At 44.4% G+C, this 20,544-nt stretch overlaps 2 protein-coding genes across 4 annotated transcripts; one reads left to right on the forward strand and one right to left on the reverse strand.

The window, feature by feature from the left end:
• Window positions 1–73: 73 nt before the first annotated feature.
• Window positions 74–4,420, forward strand: TAF13 (TATA-box binding protein associated factor 13). The gene is made up of 4 exons (XM_039515123.1): window positions 74–155; window positions 1,292–1,370; window positions 2,359–2,456; window positions 3,685–4,420. Exons 1-4 carry the CDS (start codon window positions 129–131, stop codon window positions 3,853–3,855), a joined length of 375 nt encoding a protein of 124 aa, XP_039371057.1. The 5' UTR covers window positions 74–128; the 3' UTR covers window positions 3,856–4,420.
• Window positions 4,413–19,767, reverse strand: NEPRO (nucleolus and neural progenitor protein). 3 transcript variants are annotated; one of them, XR_005591346.1, is made up of 11 exons: window positions 19,635–19,767; window positions 18,639–18,793; window positions 17,621–17,697; window positions 13,612–13,743; window positions 12,822–12,899; window positions 10,647–11,002; window positions 9,685–9,746; window positions 8,981–9,210; window positions 7,849–8,287; window positions 6,920–7,126; window positions 4,413–5,463 (listed from the first exon to the last, which is right to left on the reverse strand). XR_005591346.1 is itself a non-coding variant. In XM_039515107.1 (10 exons), the coding sequence occupies exons 1-9, from the start codon at window positions 19,732–19,734 to the stop codon at window positions 7,870–7,872; spliced, it is 1,608 nt and encodes a 535-aa protein (XP_039371041.1). In that variant the 5' UTR covers window positions 19,735–19,767; the 3' UTR covers window positions 4,413–5,463; window positions 7,849–7,869. The 3 variants fall into 3 exon arrangements, 2 of the variants coding, with proteins under 2 accessions (XP_039371041.1, XP_039371044.1); XM_039515107.1 differs by lacking the exon at window positions 6,920–7,126; XM_039515110.1 differs by lacking the exon at window positions 4,413–5,463 and having other exon boundaries at window positions 6,500–7,126.
• Window positions 19,768–20,544: the final 777 nt, after the last annotated feature.

The following is a 20,544-nucleotide window of genomic DNA, read 5'->3' on the forward strand; positions in this document are numbered from 1 at the left end:
GAGCGCGGGGGAAGGGGCGGGGCATGTGAAGCAGCAGGGGCGGGGCCTGGTGCCGTACAACAACATGGCGCCGCCCACAGCCCAGGCGGTACTGGGTGCGGAAGCGGAAGTGATGTGCCGCGGTGACTATGGCGGATGAGGAGGAGGACCCGCTGGTGAGTGGAGCTGCTGGGCCTGGGGGACCCGGTGCCGGGGAGCGGGGAAATGGCCCGGCCGTAAGGCCTGCGAGCCCCTGGGGGGCGCCGGGGTTTCCTCGGGCCCCGCAGGGAGACCGGCTCCCCCCGCCCCCGCTGCTGTGTCTGGCGGGGACCCGGGGAGACCGTCTGCAGCGGCGCCGGGAGCGTGTCTCTGTCTGGGACCCACCCGGGGCCTTTCCCTGGCGCTTCGCTTGTACTGGCCGCTGCCGCCGCCGCCCCCCAGCTCCTACCCCCCCCCCCCACTGATACACAGTCGCTGGCTTAGCAGGTCGCCCCCATTGCCCGGCCCGGGGAGGGCTCCTGAGCAGGGAGCTGGAACAATGTGTATAGCAGTGGGGTGTTGAGAGACATTGAACCAAACTGTAAACCCTGGATAGGATGGGAACCACTTGAAGGCCGGGGGTGTGCGGCATCTCTAGTTCCAGCACCTCTGCTGCCTTTTGACATAGTCTGTTTTCTGCCACGAACTAGAAGCTCCTTTCCAGGCTGTTTTGAGTACAGAGATTGAGAGTCAAGGTGGCTGAGGTAAATCCGTATTGCCAACTCCAAATGTTCAAAAATCATGGGTCAGGCTTACCAAAAAGCATGAGATTATGTAAAAATACTAGATTTGGTGTTCTTTTGATTTGCCTTCTGCTTTTTGAGCCTTTCGCATGTACTGGGGGTCACATTTTGAGGCTTTCTCTGTAGCCACAAGGGCTAGAAACTTTTTCTTCTTTAAGAATTAAGGCTGAAATCATCACACATCCACTTGACTCCAGGAGCTGGGGCTTTAAGGAAAACAATCCTTTTGATGAGAGTCATGACACAATTATGAGTTGGCAACACTGGTTGTTAGACCAGCTTCTCTTGGTGAAGGAGACAAGCTTTCGAGTTTCACAGAGCTCTTCTTCAGGTCTTAAGTACAAACAGTTCACATGCTCAAATGGAATTAATAATTAGACATATTCCCCACATTGTAACACTGGGGTGGCTTGGGAGACCCTTGGGGGGGGGGGGAGGGGGCGGGATGGGGCTTGGGCTGTGTGACCACCTGGCCCTGTCTGCTCTGTTGCTGTGTCTGATTTCCCTGTCTGCTGTCTGCCTCACCCTAGTTTGAAGAGGACACTGAGGAAGCCGGAGGAGGCCCGGATGGTGGGCAGGGCAAGAGGAAGAGGCTGTTCTCCAAAGAGTGTGAGTCAACATGTCTGTCTATGTCTGGGTCAGTAAGGACCCCCCCCACCCTAGGCTCTCTGAGAGCTGCATTTGCAGCATACCAGGGCATCCTTCATTCCACTGGGGATTATAGTCTGTTAAATGAGGATGTAGCTGTAAATCAAAATAAGCCAGTCAAGGTGACAGGCCCCAGGATCTCTGTGGGAGTCTTGTTACGTAACTTGTAATACTTGTAATACATCTCGGTGTAACTGTGATGAAAGCAACAGGCTGTACTGCTGCCTAATTAAAGATCCACAATTTGGATTGTGTAGTCCCAGCATCCACAGCATACCACAGGGAATACGATCCCTCAACACATTCACTTTGGAGACAGGCACCTAATGTTAAGTCCTGGTGACTGATGTAGGATGCTGAAAATCATTGTCAGCTGAAAAATGAAGCCCTTTGAACCTGTTCAAAAATCACTTCCATCACCGTTATAGGAACTGTTCTTGGGAAGCATAGGAACAGCCACCCTAGATCAGACCCAGGTCCATCTAATCCAGTATCCTGATCCTAGAGTTTGCTGTCAAGCATAGTTCTGGTAGTACTACATGTACTGTATGTATTTCAAATGGTTGTTACTAATATGGTTTCTGTTGACAACCCATTGTTGTTAGGGATGTAAAAAGTTAAGCAGTTAACGGGTAAGCATTAGTTAACCAACCTTAACCATTAGGCTGGGCCAGGCCCATAGCAGTGACCTTGGTTAACCAGTTAAACCATATAATTTAAATTGTTTAACCGGTTAACTTTTTAAACCAATATTTACATCCCTAATTGTTATCTAACTATATAATCCCATCCACATGGCATCGTCATGCCATTCTTACCACAATTCTGTCATGTTTGGCATGCACAGACTTATAGACTTGAGTTTGAAGAATTTAGTGCATGTGCTAAGTGTGCCGCATAGCTGGAACAAGGGAGCTCTTTCAGTCATCCATGTTTTCTGTTTCCCCAGTAAGATGTATGATGTATGGGTTTGGAGATGACCAGAATCCCTACACAGAGTCAGTGGATATTCTTGAAGACCTGGTGATAGAGTTCATCACAGAGATGGTAGGTTCTATTAAACAAATTAAGCAGATTTCACTGGACTGTAATGGCTAGAGAGAGCAGTCCATTTAAAAACAAGTAACTTTTTGTTGGACAGCGGTTAGGAAAGCCCTTTCTAAAAAAGATGATCAGTGGAAAGGAATGGGTTAGTTTTCTAAAGACTCTAAAAGTAGGCTTTTTATTTTTCCCTAAAAAGATCTAAAATTAAAAAAAAAAAAAACCTTACAGAAGTTTCAACTATTAATAAAGGTCTTGAACTATTCCAGTAACTGGCTGATTAAACATCTGATTTGCATCCCAGCAGTCACTAACCCTTTATCCTTCCAAGGTTGATAATCTCTTGCATTCAATAGTTGATATAGCATTTTTAGATGATACTTTTAAAGGTGGGGGGAGGAAATGTTCTGTGTGGAGATTGGATCCCATTTCTATTATTGTTAGGGAAGATTTGCCTTGTTGCCCTTAGCCAGGGATTCATGAACTCCATTTTTTTAACAGAGCAGTGTTTCTCCTCCTCCTATAGGGTACAGGAGTCTTCTATACTGTACTACCTAATTTCTTCTCACTAACTGCAACTCCCAGTACTCGTCTCTGTACATCATTTTGCAGGTTAGGCCTTTCCTCCGATGCACTTGCTGCCACTCCTGATTTTGGTGTCATCAGCAAATTAGACGACAATTCACTATATACACATGCACACAACACTCAATGAAGGCACAAACCAGCTGTGCAAGGTGCAGACTAGGCTTGGCTTATGCATTTTATATATTTTGTGACTTTTTTTCTTTTTAATGACAAAGCACCTTAAAATGAAGCGCTTATATGAGAGTTGCCAGGAAATAAGATTTCCAGATTTTATTTATTTGAGTTTTGGAGTGGGGTGCATACTGACTGGCACAATAGATCCTGGTCCATGAACCTTGCTCATAGTTGCTGTGGTATTGCAAATAGTAAATAACTGGTAGGAAACATTGCTGCTTAAAAGACTGGTTTTTACTAGTGTGAAAGGTAGTTCATGGACCACTTAGAAAGGGTTTCCTGACCATAGTTTTGCTAGGATGGTGGCTTTCAATCTCTGAAACTATTGGTTTCCTCTTCAAAAGTGCAAAGCCCAGCTTGTTAGAACTAAAGTGCCAGGGTACCATCTAAAAATAGTGTGTAAGGTAACTTAAAAGAGGGAAAAGGGAGCATAAATTTCAGTGAAATCATTTACTACTTTTTTTTTTAACAGACACACAAGGCAATGTCAATTGGACGGCAGGGTCGTGTACAGGTTGAGGATATTGTATTTTTGATCCGCAAGGACCCACGGAAGTTTGCTAGAGTAAAAGACCTGTTGACTATGAATGAAGAACTGAAACGAGCCAGGAAGGCTTTTGATGAAGCAAACTATGGATCTTGATGCTTTTGTATTGTGCAGAGATGGTAAACATTATGGCTACATGTTATCCCTATACATTTTTTTTCAATACTGAGAAATTAACCCCCACTGCTTTGGTTTTGGTTTTGTGGTGTGTTTTTCTTTTGATGGATCTCTGTGCTGGAGTGTCTAAAGCTGTATTTACTGGTTAGACTTGCCAGACAAGCCTGTAAATGTATCTTAATGTTTTGTATATTTTTATAATGCTCTTTTACGCTATTTTAAGAAAAGGCAGGGAGTTCAAACTAGAAGTGCTCTAGAAGTTCATGCTTGTTTGTAGCAACTCTTGTTTTGAGCTATGGCAGCCTGTCATGTACCAGATGACTTGAAAGCTAAATGTGCACAGTTCTCATTAGACTCAGATACCCTTCATCTGATCCACCTTAAGTGGATTTCAAAGGAATAATTGAAAAGTTAGTGCCTCAACATCAGTGTGTTTGGAGAAGTTTATACAGTGTAAGTTAGCCCAGGTATTGAAACTTTTGCTTTTCTGTGTCTTCTCTTTATAAGGGGGTATTTATGAACAATAAAATGTTTCAACAGTTCATTCACTTCTCTTGCTTTGAGTCTGTGATGTTAAATATATTCAGGCATGTGAGAATATTTCCACATAAGGAACAAGAATTTATTTGCACTAAAATGCTGCATGTCCAGTAGTCTTAGGCCCACAATGGGGTCTTAAGCTAATATATATAATTTTTTTTCATATAAATAGCTTTGCTTTTTTTGTGTGTGCTGCCAGATATTAGTGAGGATGCTGACTTTTTAGATTTTGCTTCAGTTAGCTGTGACTCTAGGCTCACCTTCACTAGATTTAGCTGCACTCTGCTGTGAGAATCCATTATATGGAAAAAACTATTAATCAACCCACTAAGAAATAGACAACTTCTAAGATTGGCCTACTGTATTACCCTGCAGGACTACTCAAGCCTATTGCCTGAACCTAGCATTTAACCTTGTAAATAACAGCCTAGAGGACTTTTGTAGACATTTTAGTTTATTTGTATGCAAAGAATAAGATCAAAAAACTTGTGTAGGGGAAACCTTTTATGCATGGTTCAGGAGTTGAGTAGTTACTCTGAAAGCCAGGTATCATTAAATAGAAATCTCTAGAACAAAGACATGCATGTCTCTTCCCACTTCCCAATAATCATCATCAGTCTTTAGATTTACTGTAATGTACCTTAATTTGAATACTTATACAGCACCACCCCCACTGGTGTTAAATATACAGTGTGTCTATGCTGAAGTGTTTACAGGAGAAGTGAGATAGGATACTTAAAGGTAGCCCAGAGGATGGAAGATCAAAGCTACCCCATCTTATATCTCCTTTCTTGTGGGCACCATTGTAAAGATTGGTTTTAAGGAGGCATGGCACTTTATAATAAATTATTTTGTCTGTGCCTAGCAGCACCAGTTGTGGACCAGCAGCCCATTGTAGGTGCTGTATAACAGAGTATTCCATACACCCCCAACATTCTTCTAAGTGAAAACAGATCACTGGGGCATTGTGCTAAAGGCAAGATTTCAATGGCATCATGGGAACTGCTGTACCAGGTCACCTCCTCCGTGCTTACGCTGCTGTGATGCCTACAGGAAACCAACCAGAGAAAGTAATTAAACACAAAATGTAGAACTTGAAAATGAGATTGCATCATCCCCCCTCCCTTGGCACTTAAGGTCTGGTCCTAGGAACACACATGTAACTAGGAACAGTAGTCCCATTGAATTCAGTAACACTATGCCTGTACAGCAGGACCATAAACTAAATTCTTCTCAGCATGGACCATGACTTCATATGTATTTGTACATACACATAAAGGCAAAATTTGGAGCTCCTGGGCAGTAGTGAAGTTAAATATTTCATAACTGATTGGTGCTCTTCTTGCACCTTCCTCTGAAGCAGCTGGTGCTGGTCCCTGATAGAGAGAGGCTACTAGACTAGACAAACCACAGGTCAGCTCCTCCTGTATTCTCCATCCTTATTTTCAGTTACTTGTCTCCTTCCCAGAAAATAGCCTGCTGGGCTTAAAGCTGCTTCTGGCTAGGCCAAGTTCAGCAGTGTTATGGAATGTTTTACTGAAAAGCTTCTCTGTACCTGTATTTGGCAGTGTAAAACCCACTTCCTTGGAGTTATGTCCTCTGATGGATGAAGGCAGAACACTTACTTATTTTTAATCTTGTAATGCTACAGCTAGATTACTTCAGTGCATTATAGTTGGCTGCTACCCTTAAAGTAGCCTCAGCTACACTGTGTGCAAGCTGAAGCATCAGTTCACCTCTTCCCCAGCATGATCAGCACTTCAGATAGGCAAATATCTTTCAGAACTGGGGTTATCACTTATTCTAGATTGTGCCTCCAGCCCTGACCACTAGACTTACTGTGTGGATCATTCCTACAAGTGGGGCTTAAACTTCACAGCACCAGCAGGAATCCATGCTTGCTGCATGATCTACATGTCAGATCTGGCCAAGCACTAGAATTTGATAGCTTAAAGCAGTGGCTGTCAACCTTTCCAGACTGCTGTACCCCTTTCAGGAGTTTGATTTGCCTTAAGTACCCCCCAAGTTTCACCTCACTTAAACTACTTGCTTACAAAATCAGACAAAAATATAAGTGTCATAGCACACTTATTGAAAAATCGTGTATTTTCTCATAAAAATAAATATTGCTTACATTTCAGTTTATAGTATACAGAGCAGTATAAAGTTCTGTATAAAAGTTTGTAAAGACTTTGCTAGTGCTTTTTATGCAGCCTGTTAAAAACTAGGCAAATATCTAGATGAGGTGATGTACCATCTGGAAGACCTGTGTACACCGAGGGGTACACCTACGCCTGGTTGAGAACCATTGGCTGAAGGCAACACTGTAGTACCTAGCTATGTGCTCCCGTACACTTCAGGCATCAGAATGACAAGACTGCTGTCCAGGCTCTAGGATCATGACAATACAAAGACATTTTGGCTTCTGTATGAGCAGCAAATATTAAAGGGGTGACAATGTGTATATATATATATAGTCTTGGCTTGTTTGAAGAACACATACATAGAAAGTATTTTAAATCTTCGCTCAGGGCAAGGGAGGCGTTTCTTTGATAGCCAGAAGCAGGTGGCCCAGCTCTTTCCACATGCTAGAGGAATCTTGTCCTCTAGTTGGTTTCTAACATGGTGTTTTATGCTACATTCTGTGATTGCAGCACTTATACCACAGGTCTCATCATCATGCAGTAGGACTAGAGCCCTTGTACTTTTCCTGATGAGATAAAAAAAAATGCCCAAATAAACCACTGTTCCCTTAGCAAGACCCTCTCACCCATGACAATTTATTGAACTGTCCATTTGAGATATCTCCTCTAAAATAACATTTTACAAAGAAACATTTAGTAGGGCTACTATCTTCTCTGTAGTACAGCCTCACTAGCCCCCAATTATTGTGGGGAAATTAAGTATGTGGATTACAGAGACTAACACTTTAACAATGTTTCTAATAGTTTCCTTTAGGAGACCTCAACCCATCTTCTAAAGGCAGTTATAAAAAGCTAGACTGGAGCTCTACAGCAGTGGTCCGCAAACTTTTCACAGTTGTGCCCTGCCTTACACCTCGCCGTGCACCCCTCCCCCCCTTGGCCAGGAGCAGGGCTGTAGCTCCCAGGATGGGTGGAGAGAGAGACATGGGTAAGGGGGCTGTAGCTGGGTGCGGGTCTCCGGCCAGGGTTGGGGACAGAGCTATAGCCAGGGGCTGAGGTTTGGGGCGGGGCCAAGACTAGGGCTGGGATAGGTGCAGAGCTGAGGCTGCGCATGGGGCCAGAGCAGAGGGATTGGAGTGGGGTTGGTGGGGCTCCTTCCCCACTCCCCATGGAGGCTGACTTGGGCCCCACTGTGCCGCACGCGCCCACCCCCCCCCAATGTTCCTCCATGGCCACCCTTGGGGGGGGTGCCCCACAGTTTGGGGACCTCTGTACTACAGTGACTCACCCCCACATCACCACACCAGAGTTATACACCCATTGCTGCAAAAATGTCATCAATATCATCGTTCTCACTAGTCCCTTTCACTGTAGGCCCAGGGTTTCTTTCCAGCGCCACAGGTTCAGAGGTCACCACTTTGTCTTGTTCTTCAACATGCCTGGTAGCACTACAGTCTCCTGCTTTTCTTAGGTGAAGTGAATGCTCACACTGCTGAGAAGGAAAGACGGACACAGCACCAGGCATCCTGTCTTCAAAAAGGCTGGAAGTGTTTTGTTGAACAAACTCTGGAGTCTTCTTTGAGACAGATTTTGACCTGGACAGTTTGATCTTCCTTTGCTGCCAGGAACTTGCTCTGCGGTACTGCTTTGGCCAATGTGCCTTTTGCAAGCCAGAGAGAAGGTATTTGCAGATAGATGCTTTAACACAGCCCAGTTTTTTCTGTAAGCTTTAAGGTGAAGGGGAAAAAAACAAAGCAATTCTTCAGTGAGAGGAAAAAAGAGACAAAATGGTTTCCGCTCTGGCAAAATTCAACCCTCAGCTTTGGGAGACTTGGACATTTCCCTTCTTCCCTCACAACCCAGAGGTATAGAAGCATCTTGAGAATCATAAGCCCAGGCTTGCAAAAAAATCACCATCCCAGGTAGAAAGAGTATTCGCCCACCCTTACATCTTACTGCAGTGTAGAAAGTATTCATTCACTCATTTAAAAAAAGCCTCACTCCAAAGGAGTGAGCAGAATAATGCGTTCATAGAATAATATGCATTATTCAAATGCATTTCTAGATCTGTGAACATTCCAAGGGCTTTTCTACACAGGAACTTGCAGCTGTTTCATTAAATTGATTTAATTAAGCAACTGCACACTGGTGGACTCTTACTTTGGTTTAAGAATATCTTATTTCTGTCATCTTAATCCTGTTCAAAATTGATTTAAGATGAGCCAAAAAACCCCACTCATACCAGAACAACAGCATCCACACAAGGTTTTGTACTAGCCTAGCTACATTAGTTTTAATTCAACACTTTGGTAATACCAATGCAACTTTCCTATATAGGTAAGACCTAAATAGTAAAATATATTGAAGAACTGCAAAGTGTTGTCCCTGAAAACCCCAAATCCATGTTAAATTACACCTGCCTGCAGCCCTGAGCCTCCACATGCTGCAGCCGTTTGCTTTTCAAAAGTTTTGTTCCCAGAAAGAAAGCTTCTGACTTGAACTTTTTGCTTTTGCAGCAGAGAATGGCTGTTTTGAGTGCTTCAGACAGTTCTCCGAAAGAGCAGGCTTCTCTAAACCGCAACACAAGGGATTTGGCATGCTGAGATCTCACTGCTTTTGCATCAGTAAGTGTTAGCCTGAAGTCTACATCCTGAAATAAAGATGAAGGAAGAAATTAGTGTTTAAAAAAAAAAATTAGTGTCCTACTGATCCTCAACAAGAGAGACGCTCAGATGCTTAGTGTTAAAGAAACATCATTTACTGCACTGGGAGGCAGTGGTCTGGTTGTTAAGAGGAAGAACTGTAATTTTCATGAACTTAAGTCCCAATTCCCATCTCTAGCACCAACCGTGAAATGGAGACCGATACTCACATTTGTAAAGCACTCAGATCTGCAAGCAAAGGATAAAACTACATTGTCTACACAAAGCCTCCGTGCCAGTCTGAGGAACTAAGATAAGGTAAGCCAGGGAAAGAGCCCTGGAAGCCACTAGCTTCAAAGTACCAGGGACAGGCAGTGCAAAGAGGAGAGAATATCTTCCATCACAAACATACAGAAAAAGCCTTTGGAGCCCTGATGTCCTCTTTAAAAGATACAACGTGTGATAATTTTAGCCATACAAACCTCTTGGACTCTCGGTTTCAGTTGCCTACGTAAGGCCTTGATGTCAAATCCCAACTGCTTCCCTGGGAAGGGAGAGAAATAAAAGATTGTTGTTTAAAAATGGGAAGAGTTAGTTCATTTTGGTAAGAGTCGTTTCCGTAACAGCACAGTTTCACCCCAGTTCAGCCGTTCAGTCTGCTGCACAGCCATACAGGAGACATCGGGTCATAAGCTGCTTACTAACAACTGGCTCACACCAGGGCTCAGCATTGCCACCTGGCAATGCTAAGAGGGGTGAGCAAAGGATCCAGATGTGAGATACATCTCAGCCAGCTAGATGCAAGGAACAAAATGGCTAGTGAGACTCACAGAAAGCAACCCAGAAAAATTAGGTGGATAAAGAAAGCCATTCATGCACTTCGATGCTTTTGGTTTCTGCCATCACCCCTCCTGGAAGGGATGTTTAGTGGTTAAAGCACAGAACTAGGAATCAGAGGATCTAGGTTCTGCTATATGGGGACTTGGCCAGTTTACTTAGCTTCACTGTCCCCTCATCTATAAAATGGGGAGGAGGAATGATAAGAATGAGCTGTAGACCTGCTGAGAGGCTTAAATTGTTCATTTTGTACTGTACCGCACCATGGAAGTGCAAAGCATTACCTAACACTCTTCCCTCCCCCCGACCCCACCCCAAGTCTTCACACATTTCCAGAAAAACAGTAACAAAACTGCAAAGCTTTACATTTCAGAAGATGACGTGAAAGACAAGGGTAGGCCAAAGCACACCTTCTTACCACTCTTCTGTTAGAGATCCCAGCATGTACCTGGCCTAGAGAAACTAAAGATGAAGCATTTAATGCTGGGACCTGTAGTATCCCTGAGCCACAGGATTTACTCCATTTTATGCAGGTAGAACCTAAGGATTAGGGGCATGTTGCTAACATAGCCCTGCCCACCAACAATGTTACATCAGAACTCTTTACCTCGGTTAGCTCTCTTCACCAGAACCGGCTTCCCAATATCAATGGGGTGCTGGATGTTGGTCATCTTCTTGCTGCACCTTGTGGGAGCTGCCGGACCTCTCTCTTTACTGCATCTGGATGCTGCTGCAGGCCCTGCAAACAGTTTGTTCAGCCATCCAGTTGCCTTTTTTGTTGCAAGTACTTTAGGTCTTTTCTTAATCTCCAAATAAAGGGGTCCCAGAAACTCAGTGATTTCAGAAGGGAAGGTAAACCCCTTAATATAAGGCATCTGCTGGGTCCTGGACACCTCCTGCAGCAACCCAGACAACACCCCATATAAAGAAATGAGGCTTTGTAATACACACCTATAGAGAATCCTGGGAAGATAAACACATGGGCATGAGCCAGCTGCAGACACAAGCTGTTTAACTTGTATTCACTAAGCAAGTACACTAATCCCATAACTGCCTCTTCCTCTCCTTTTCTCCTAAAGAAGTCCCTTCCCTCCCCTGCCCCCCACACTTCTGGGTCCTGACTTCATTCTCGCCAACCACCTACCCTTGCATGTGTTTCAAAACTGGTTCTTCCCTACAAATAGCCTAACCTCCCAATGTAAATGGCTTCCTCAATGCTGGTTTCTGGCCTAAGGGAGGGTTACCAATTTTGGTTGGATCTATTCCTAGAGGTTTCATCATGATATAATCTTTAATTAAAGATTCATCTTTAACTCCTGGAGACTCCAGAACAATCCTGGAGGGTTGGCAACCCTAAGCACGGAGCAACAGGACAAGACTTGCTCCACTCTATAAGTTTCCATCCAATACTCACCCTCCAGAAACCTCTTTTCTTCCCTAGCATTATATCTAGTGGATCTTCCATAAACCCTGGGAATTAGCAGGTTCCCAAGTAACATCCAGCCAAGCCCATTTAATGGGAATTCTTTCATGCACCAAAGCATTTTGCATCAATTCAATGCAGTTGGGCCTACTTATTTGATATTATACACTTTTCAATGGAAAATGGAAAAAAATGTCCTGTTCCAAACAGCACTTATACAATGTATTATACATGGAGCTATGCCAGGCAAGAGGGTCTACATTTTTTCAATCTAGTTGCACACTTTGTGTACAAAGCAATGATGTGAAGAGACTGGAACAATGATTTCACTGAAAGAATCGGGAGCATTGAGGACAGACTCCATTCTATCCATTTCATTTTCAGCATGAGGCAGGTCAGATTGGTTACTGGAAAATCCCAGATGCTAAAAAATGTTGTGGCAAATTGACACTATCTATAGGGTGAAATGAACTTGTCTAAAGAAAATATATGCTTTGCAGTTTATGTAAAGTGCAGGTCCTGTTAGCAGTTGTGGAAAAGCCTTGAAGGAAGAGAGATAATTGGAAAAACTGGACCTGGAAGGTAACTGACAAGATAGGAGGAAAAGTCCTTAAAGACTAACCAGAAAGGCCAGAGTACACCATCTGCTGGTGAAAGTACCCAAGGAAAAGAAGACAGACAAAAAACAGTAAAGATTAGTTTTCAGAATGTACAAACCATAATCTGCTCAACAATCCCAAAACCACAGTGTTCAAGAGGATGTATTCTTCCAAACACAGATGCTTAACCCAAGTTACCAAGAGTGGTTCAAACTGGTTCAATCAAAAAGACATTTTCAGTCACTTAGGGTCTGATAACAAAAGGTATAACAGGCTGAGGGTTCACTCCGAGTACCTGCCCTGTGCAGCTGGAACCAGTCAACATGGGTTTGAGCACCCCAGGTCTAGTCCTGTTGTAAGTATCCGATTCATACTTATAACTGCATCTTACTATATAGGTGTGGTTATTGCTTAGACATTTAAGACACGTTTGGAGCAGCTGTATAAATATCATTTGGCCTTTGGATTTAATAGAGGAATTTATGTTTAAATTAGTGTCATGGTAATACTCTGTATTAATAATAAATAATAATAATAAATAATAATTCCAACCACCCTGACTGTGGTATAGTTAATGTTAGAGAAATTTGCTAAGTGCCAAGTACACACACTTCACATCTACTACAGCATCCTACAGGATATCCAGTAAGAGAACACTCACTAACCAGAAAGGCCAGAGTACACCATCTGCTGGTGAAAGTACCCAAGGAAAAGAAGACAGACAAAAAACAGTAAAGATTAGTTTTCAAAATGTACAAACCATAATCTGCTCAACAATCCCAAAACCACAGTGTTCAAGAGGATGTATTCTTCCAAACACAGATGCTTAACAGACAGGCTGGAAATTAAGCTGATTAAGGTTAGACAACAACATAACAATGTACAATGGAACTCAGTGAGCAAAGAGACTTTCCTTTAAAAAAAAAAACCTCAAGGAGCAATATCCTATGTTTAGGCCAGGGATACCCAAAGACTGGGTGACTCGGGGCTGCAATGGCAAACTTGCCAGCAGCACCAATTTCACACCTAACACCTGTCAAAGTTAGACTCAGGACTCACAGTTTGTCAGACCACTCTGTTTAGATAATGTGAGCACTATGCAAGACACAAACTATCTTATTTATACAGATAAAGGGTGAGAACTTAACAAGATAACAAAGGAAGCAGAATCAGATAAGTTTACCTGGGCTAGGCATGCATATCTTACTTCCTTACTAACTATTACCCATCTTCTGTTAATGTTATTGTTTATGCCTAATGTTTCTTTTCCTGGCACCTGTATTTCAACATTTCTTATTTCTGCTTAAAGGTACATACAACATTTCTTTAATCCATTCTTATTTTTACAATATAATTCATTCTACTTTCACACACCACAAATAGATGCATGCAACTTGAAGCTGCTTTAATAGATTTAAAAAATTGCTTGGCTGAGTCCAGCAGCAATTACAAGCCTACAGTAGATCCAGTTTTGTTCTCACCATGAAGCTGAATGGGGGGAGGGCAGCAAGTGATATTTAAGAAAATCATTCTGTAGAGAAAAAGGATACACAAATGCTTTGCAGCAACACTCCAGTAAGCGCAGCAAGAGCTTGCAGCCTCCCAAGATCTTCACCGCCACCACTTCTGTCACAGGCTGGCTGGGAACTAAGCACTTCCCTGCATTTTCAGATTTACTTTTCCTACATTGTCAGAAAGGTAAGGAGATAGTGGTTACACTTAGCATTTGTATTTCCTTCTGAAGTTTTTAGCAGCTTGGAGGTAATGCTTACTGAGGCCTGGTCTACATTACAAAGTTAGGCGCCTTTGTGCACGTGTCTATTCTTAAATCCGTCTCCCACCTATGTAAGCGCCTTGTTATGGCAACACAGTAACACCCCCTCCCCAAGTGGCATTGAGCCATGGTCGCTGTACCAAGGCTGACGCAGCACGAGTGCAGACACTGCATTACTTATGTTAATCCTAACAGTCCTCCAGCAGCTGTCCCACAATGCCTGACACTGTCCGCTCTGGTCACAATTATAAACTCCAGTGCCTAGGGATCACAAAGAGTGGAAGGCGCCCGCCCCTTTAAAGCCTCCTGATTGTCCCAGTTGGTAAGTGCACCTAGCAGCTCTCCATTGTTGTGTGCAACTGCCCAGCTGGACATGACAGCTACACACTCCAGACATGCACCAGCTCAGATTACATAGGAGATATGAGATCTCCTGGGCCTGTAGGGAGAAGAGGCTGTGCAGATACAGCTACAGAATAGCTGTAGAAAAGTGGGCATCTACGAGCAGATTGCATGGGGGATGCAGAAGGGGTACGACATGGACGAGCAGCAGTGCCACATGAAAGCGAAGGAACTACATCAGGCATATCAGATGGTCATGGAGGCCAACAGTCAATCTGGTGCCGAACTGCAGACATGCCACCTTTACAAAGAACTGCATGCCATACTTGGCGGAGACCCCATCACCACAATGGATATCTCCAAGGAGCCCGAGCCACAGGCCCCTGGCATGAACAGCAAGGATGATAGGAAGTGGAAGAGAAGTAGGATGAGGGACAAGTGACCAAGGGTCCAGCTTTGCTGAGCATCAGGACCTGTTTAAGACTCCACTGCAGTCCAGGCAGTCGAGCATGGGAAAGTCCGATGCAGAGGAGGGAACCTCAGGTAAGTGTAACTGTATTTCCCATTACATTGATGTACTGACAGTGCCCCCAACTTAACAGGGCACAGCTACTGACTTTTCATTAGTTTACTCATACTAGAAGAGGCAGCAGAAGAACAAAGAGAGGTAGCGTAGTTATCTGCTTTTCATTGCTCTGTAAAGTTAGGCAAAGGGCGGGCATACAGAGCTATCCCCCGCCCTTCCACGTCCACTGAACGCCTGAGTCAGATGAGGAGGAGAAAGAAGAGGACTTGGGGTGACATGTTCAATGAAATCCCACAAGCCAGTGCTGCATCAAACCATGAGCACAGGGGCTTGGAGGGTGGACACTGCAGACAGCCTGGAGAAGGAAAGAGCAGACAGGACAAAGGCCCAGGAGTCCCAGCAGGAAAAAGAGAGGGAGATGCCGGACGTAATGGGGTTTCTATGGCAACAAACACAGATGCTGCAGACTCTTCTGGACCTACAAGTTCAACAGTCACAGGCTCGTCTCCCTTTGCAATCCATGGGGAACTCCATTGCAGCACCTCCTTACACACACACCCCCACACACATTCCACATGGCATCTTGGGCCACATCCCTATCATTCCACCCCAGAGGATATTAAGGACAACCAGAGCATCACATACAGCAACTGTGGCTTTCACAGGTCACTGTATGCGTAGGTAAAATGGCCATGAATGTTCTTTCCTGGCTATTAGCCAGAATGGGTAAGGAATGGTGTCCCTAGCCTCTGTTTGTCAGAGGGCAGAGATGGATGGCAAGAGAGAGAGATCACTTGATCATTGCCTGTTAGGTTCACTCCCTCTGGGGCACCTGGCATTGCACACTGTCAGTAGACAGGATACTGGGCTAAATGGACCTTTGGTCTGACCCGGTACAGCCATTCTTATGTTTTCCCTAGTTAAGTTCTGTTCCATTAGTTTTTAATGTATTTGCTTTTAAATTGCAGATTTTTCTTTGCACTTGTTAATGAATAAAATTCTATTATTTGGAAAATAATTCATCTTTATCAGATCACAACATATGCTGCAGAGTGCCTAGCAGTTCTGAAAGCACTCATTTGTTTACTGTACAGTGTAACAACTCAGAGGATCAGTGACCTACAGTGTAATGATTACAAATGTACAGCAAGCACCACAAAATTAACAGATGCACTGGCAGTGTGATATTCATAGATGTACACCAACCACCACACAATTCCTAACAGACCCCAAATAGCAGGGCCAGAGAGAGCACAGTCCACAACACATTCCTGTAACTTACTGTTAATGTGCTCTGTCAAAGCCTCCCTGAGCCGTACAGCTCCACATTGAGCAATTCTAGCAGCCTTTATGTCTGGCTGTTCAAACTCAGCAGACAGCCATTCCACCCTACCCTACTCGCAAACTTGCCCTCTTTGCTTCACAGATATTATGCAGGTCACAGCAGATGCTTGTAACCGCTGGGATGTTTTTTTTCCACTGAGATCCAATCTTGTACGTGAGCAATATCAGCATCCCTTCAATCTACCAAAAGCACATTTAACTGTCATTCTGCCCCTTACTGAGCAGATACTTGAATCTCTCTTTGCTGCTGTTGAGGTGACCGGTGTACAGCTTTGTAAGCCAGAGGAGTAATATGTAGGCTGGGTCCTAGGATCACTACTGGCATTTCAACTCACCAATGGTAATCCACCGGTCGGGAAAGAAAGTGCCTGCTCGTGGCTTTCTGAACAGTCCTGTGTTCTTAAAGATGTGAGTGTCATGCTCCTTCCATGACCAGGCAACTGATGTTGGTGAAGCATCCCTGGTGATCCACCAATGCTTGCATAACCACTGAAAAGCAGCCCTTTCTGTGGCAAGGTGCTCTGGTGCCAAAATAGGGAGATGCATGCTGTCTATTGCTCCACTGCAGTTCAGGAATCCCACTGATGCAAATCCATCCACTATGCCCTGCATGTTGCTGAGAGTCACAGTCCTGTGTAGCATGAGACGATTAATGGCCCTGCATGCTTGCATGACAATAGCCCACTGGCTGGTGGCAATTCAGCCTTGCAAGTTTCCACAGTGCTTCTCCACTGTAAGTGCAGCTCTCGCTGTAGGGATGGGACGAGCTCAGCACACAGATCCAGAAAGGTGGCCTTTCACATCCAAAAGTTCTGCAGCCATTGCTCATCATCCCAAACTTGCATTACGATGAGATCCCAACAGTCAGTGCTCCTTTCTCAGGCCCAGAAGTGGCTCTTCACCATCTGCAGCTGCTCTGTGAATGACACTAGCAAGAACCAATTCAAGGTTGTTATGTCCCACAGCAGTCTGTCATCCAATAAATCATCATGTTCCTCTCTGATTTGGTTCTTCATATGGCTCTGCAAATACTGGAGGATCTTGTGTCTGTCCTGTGCTTGCCACACTTATGACAATAGCGCAGAGCTGTGCAGGCTCCATGCTTCTTTTAGAGATAGTGGACAGTGAAGATGGCTGTACAGTTTCATGGTTTTTTGTTTTGTTTTGTTTTTAAGACAAGAAAATTATGGGATATACATTTTGTGATGGAGACCGTTGCACACTGAAAAGTTGAGCCCTTGCTCCCAGACATGCCTGCATAACTCATTTCTGCCCCACCATGCATTGTCAAAACTTCCCAAGAGACAGTGAGCTGGACAGTGGCAGGTTGCATACTGGGATACTTACCATGGTGCGCTGCACTGTGCATCAACACAAACACTCCTGATAAGTTTTATGCAAAGAGCCGATGCTAGGAACCACATATGCACATGCACAAGCAATATACTATCTATGGCAGCTTTATGCCAACATAACTTGTATCATCCAAAGTTTGTAGTGTAGACATGGCCCAAGATAATGAATCATGTAGCAAGATAATGGGCAATAAGATATACAGTTTCAGGCAACTTACTTGGGACACAACTCCGCCAGATCTTGAATGGAGCCCATCAAGTTCATCTGATTTAAACGCTTTAAGCATTGTTCTACCTGAAAAGAGAACAAACACCGTGGGTGGATATTTTCAGAAAAACAAGTTTTTTAGCCTAAGAGTCATCTGTTAAATAAGACATCTCCCCTTCTTGGTCTGCCAGGGCAGAAGGTGGACCTTCTGGGTCTCATACATTGGTACATTCAAATATCCGAATAATGGTAGTGGGATCTCTCTCTGAGATTATTGTGACAGGAATTTACACTGGGGCAGAGATTGTTGATTAATGCTGACTCTAGGCTGCATCTTGCTATTTTGAGGATTCAATTAAGTTGTCAAAAATAAAAATGCAAATAACTTCAGGAGGAGGCAGTGTGTCAAGTGAATAGATAGAAAGTCAGAAAGCCTGGGTTGTAATCTCAATTGTGCTACAGCAATGAGCAGCATACTTATTATATTTAGATAGAATGCACCAATTTTTTTTTAAATTGATGATATTCAGCAAATATATTCAGCTTCACTTTTTAAAGCTGCTTTGAAAAACTCAGTTCTTTCCCAAGCATAATTTGTAGAAGTTGTATTTCAAAGGCAATTTGTGGATTATTTTCCCCCACCCATTATAAATTAAACACAGATATTTGTATTTCTATTATTCATGAATTGTAAGCAGCATGAAATGGATAAAAGCATCTAATTACATTTATTAGGGTCTTAACTTGAACAGAAAGGGTCTAAATATTGTTCTTATGGAAATAAGTGGCAGAATTCTTATTGATTACAAAGGAGCAACACTTGGTTCAAAAACCAGTGGAACTTACAATGTCTTAAAGACAAGCAAAGAGTGTTTTGAAACTACCAAACCCCACACTTTTGGGATGAAAATAAGCCTGCCAAATTTCTTCCTCAAAAGAAATTTTGAGAAAAGTGCAATGGACTTATAACTGAGATTTAGAAGGCTCATTCCAACCATAATTATTTCATGAAGCTTCTTCTTGCTGACCTGTTTCAGAGACAAATAGGTTTTATGGTGAGCCATTCTGTTGTGGAAACCATAAAGGATCGAATGTAAAACTTTTCCTTCTGCATCCACAGCTTTACTCTTTAGCAACATGCTGACCTTGTAACATCCTTTAACAACAGCTGGAAGGCATCTCACTGAGGAAAAAATGAAGATATTAATTATTTATTCCATACAAAATTAGGACAGCATAAATTATAACAACCCATGTCCCAAAGCACATGGACCAAAGAAATATACTTCATAAAAGCTAGGAACTACCTGTTTTGGTTTCAAATATATTTGAACAAATACCAGTTTGTTACTCTTGCCTGCAATACATTCAATACAGTCCTTACTTATGATATATAACACATGGGAGTTTCATTAAAACAGAATTTTTAAGTCATTTACTTCTCACTTTTTGTGTTTTCCATTTCACTTAGCTTGGACTGTGCAACTCAACTAGTTTAGGCAGCATCACTAGAGCTAGTCCAATAGATTTGGATTTGTGTTCCTAAAACTGCAAGGGAATAGACATAAAACTACCAGGTAGTGAGTTGAGGGTGGTTTTTTTTTTTTTAAATCATGATCACTTCTAGCAGTTTTAGTCCCAGAGTTCTAAAGGTTTCTGGTTTAAATACAGAACAAAACCTGACTAATTCAGACCCTTTAAAAAACCATTCCCAGACCCTTGACAATCCCAGTCTCACACACGCTTCACGCAATATGCGACAGGCTGTTTCAGAGCCACAGACGATCTGAGTCAGGCTCTGCTGCCTCAAGTCTGCAGCCGGGAAGGGCAAGAGCTAATGGCCCTGTACGTAGGGGGATCGCCACAGACCCTGCCCGGTGAGTTCTCCCACCCCCCGACTCCAGCATCCTTCCCGCGCAGCCCCACGCGCGCCCCGGCCGGCTCCCCTCACGGTCCCAGCGGACGCTGGTAGGTGCTGGTGCTTCCCAGCGCCCCCTCCCCAGCGCTGCCCTTTGCTCGGCTACCTGCCGGGTGTTGGGCCGGCAGGGCCACCGTAGCGCTGCTCGCAGGCCACGGCACGCGCCACCGGTTCCACGCCGCCTCCCCCTGCACGGGCGCCGCCATCTTGCCGTGGTGAGAAGCGGGCGGGACTCGGAGAGTGACGATAAGGGAGGGGCGGAGCGACAAGAGCAGGAGGCGGGGCTGGGCGGAACCAAACCCGTGCGGGGGGGGTGTAGACGGGGAAGCGGAACCAAATGGTCTGGGCGGAGGGAGGTGCCTGGGCAGCGCAGACTCGCCTGGGCGGGGCCTGGTGCGAGGCTCCCCCCCCGGGGGCGGGGCTGAGCCTCGTGGCGCGTGTGCCGGGCGCTGCCAGGGCTTGGGAGCGAGACCCCCCTTGAGGTGAAGAACCCACCCGGCATTAGTTCATTATTATTATTGTGCTCTCATGATTTGTGAGCCAATCTCATGATTTTTCAGGGGCCTGTAATTCGTGAGCTTTGCATGACGAGGGCTGGCTGTGCTGCTGCAGCCGCTGAGCTCACCCCAACGTGCATCCACATGGCAGGGATCTCAGGCAGTGTGGCCAGTGACCTGCCTTTCAGGGAATCATGCCTGTCCCAAGCCAGGGCACTGCCCCGCCTATCACAACTGAAAGCGGCACCAGATGCTGCCTGAACAACAGAAGCAAAACTTGTGGACATATCTTCACTGTGACTGCTGCAATGATCAGCGCCCCCCACAATACACCTTTCAAGAGCCAGGGGGGGTCCTACTGGTGTCTATCACAGCATATGATGGCCGTCATCCAGTGAACTAAATGCCCCAACAACAACTATGTGGGCAAAATGAGATGATCACTACACTGAACTCACACAGGGAAATGATAAAAGACAAAACACCACATGATCTGTCCATCACAGGCATCCAGCCACT

Source organism: Mauremys reevesii, linkage group 1, assembly GCF_016161935.1.
Source record: "Mauremys reevesii isolate NIE-2019 linkage group 1, ASM1616193v1, whole genome shotgun sequence".
Classification (NCBI taxonomy): Eukaryota; Metazoa; Chordata; order Testudines; family Geoemydidae; genus Mauremys; species Mauremys reevesii.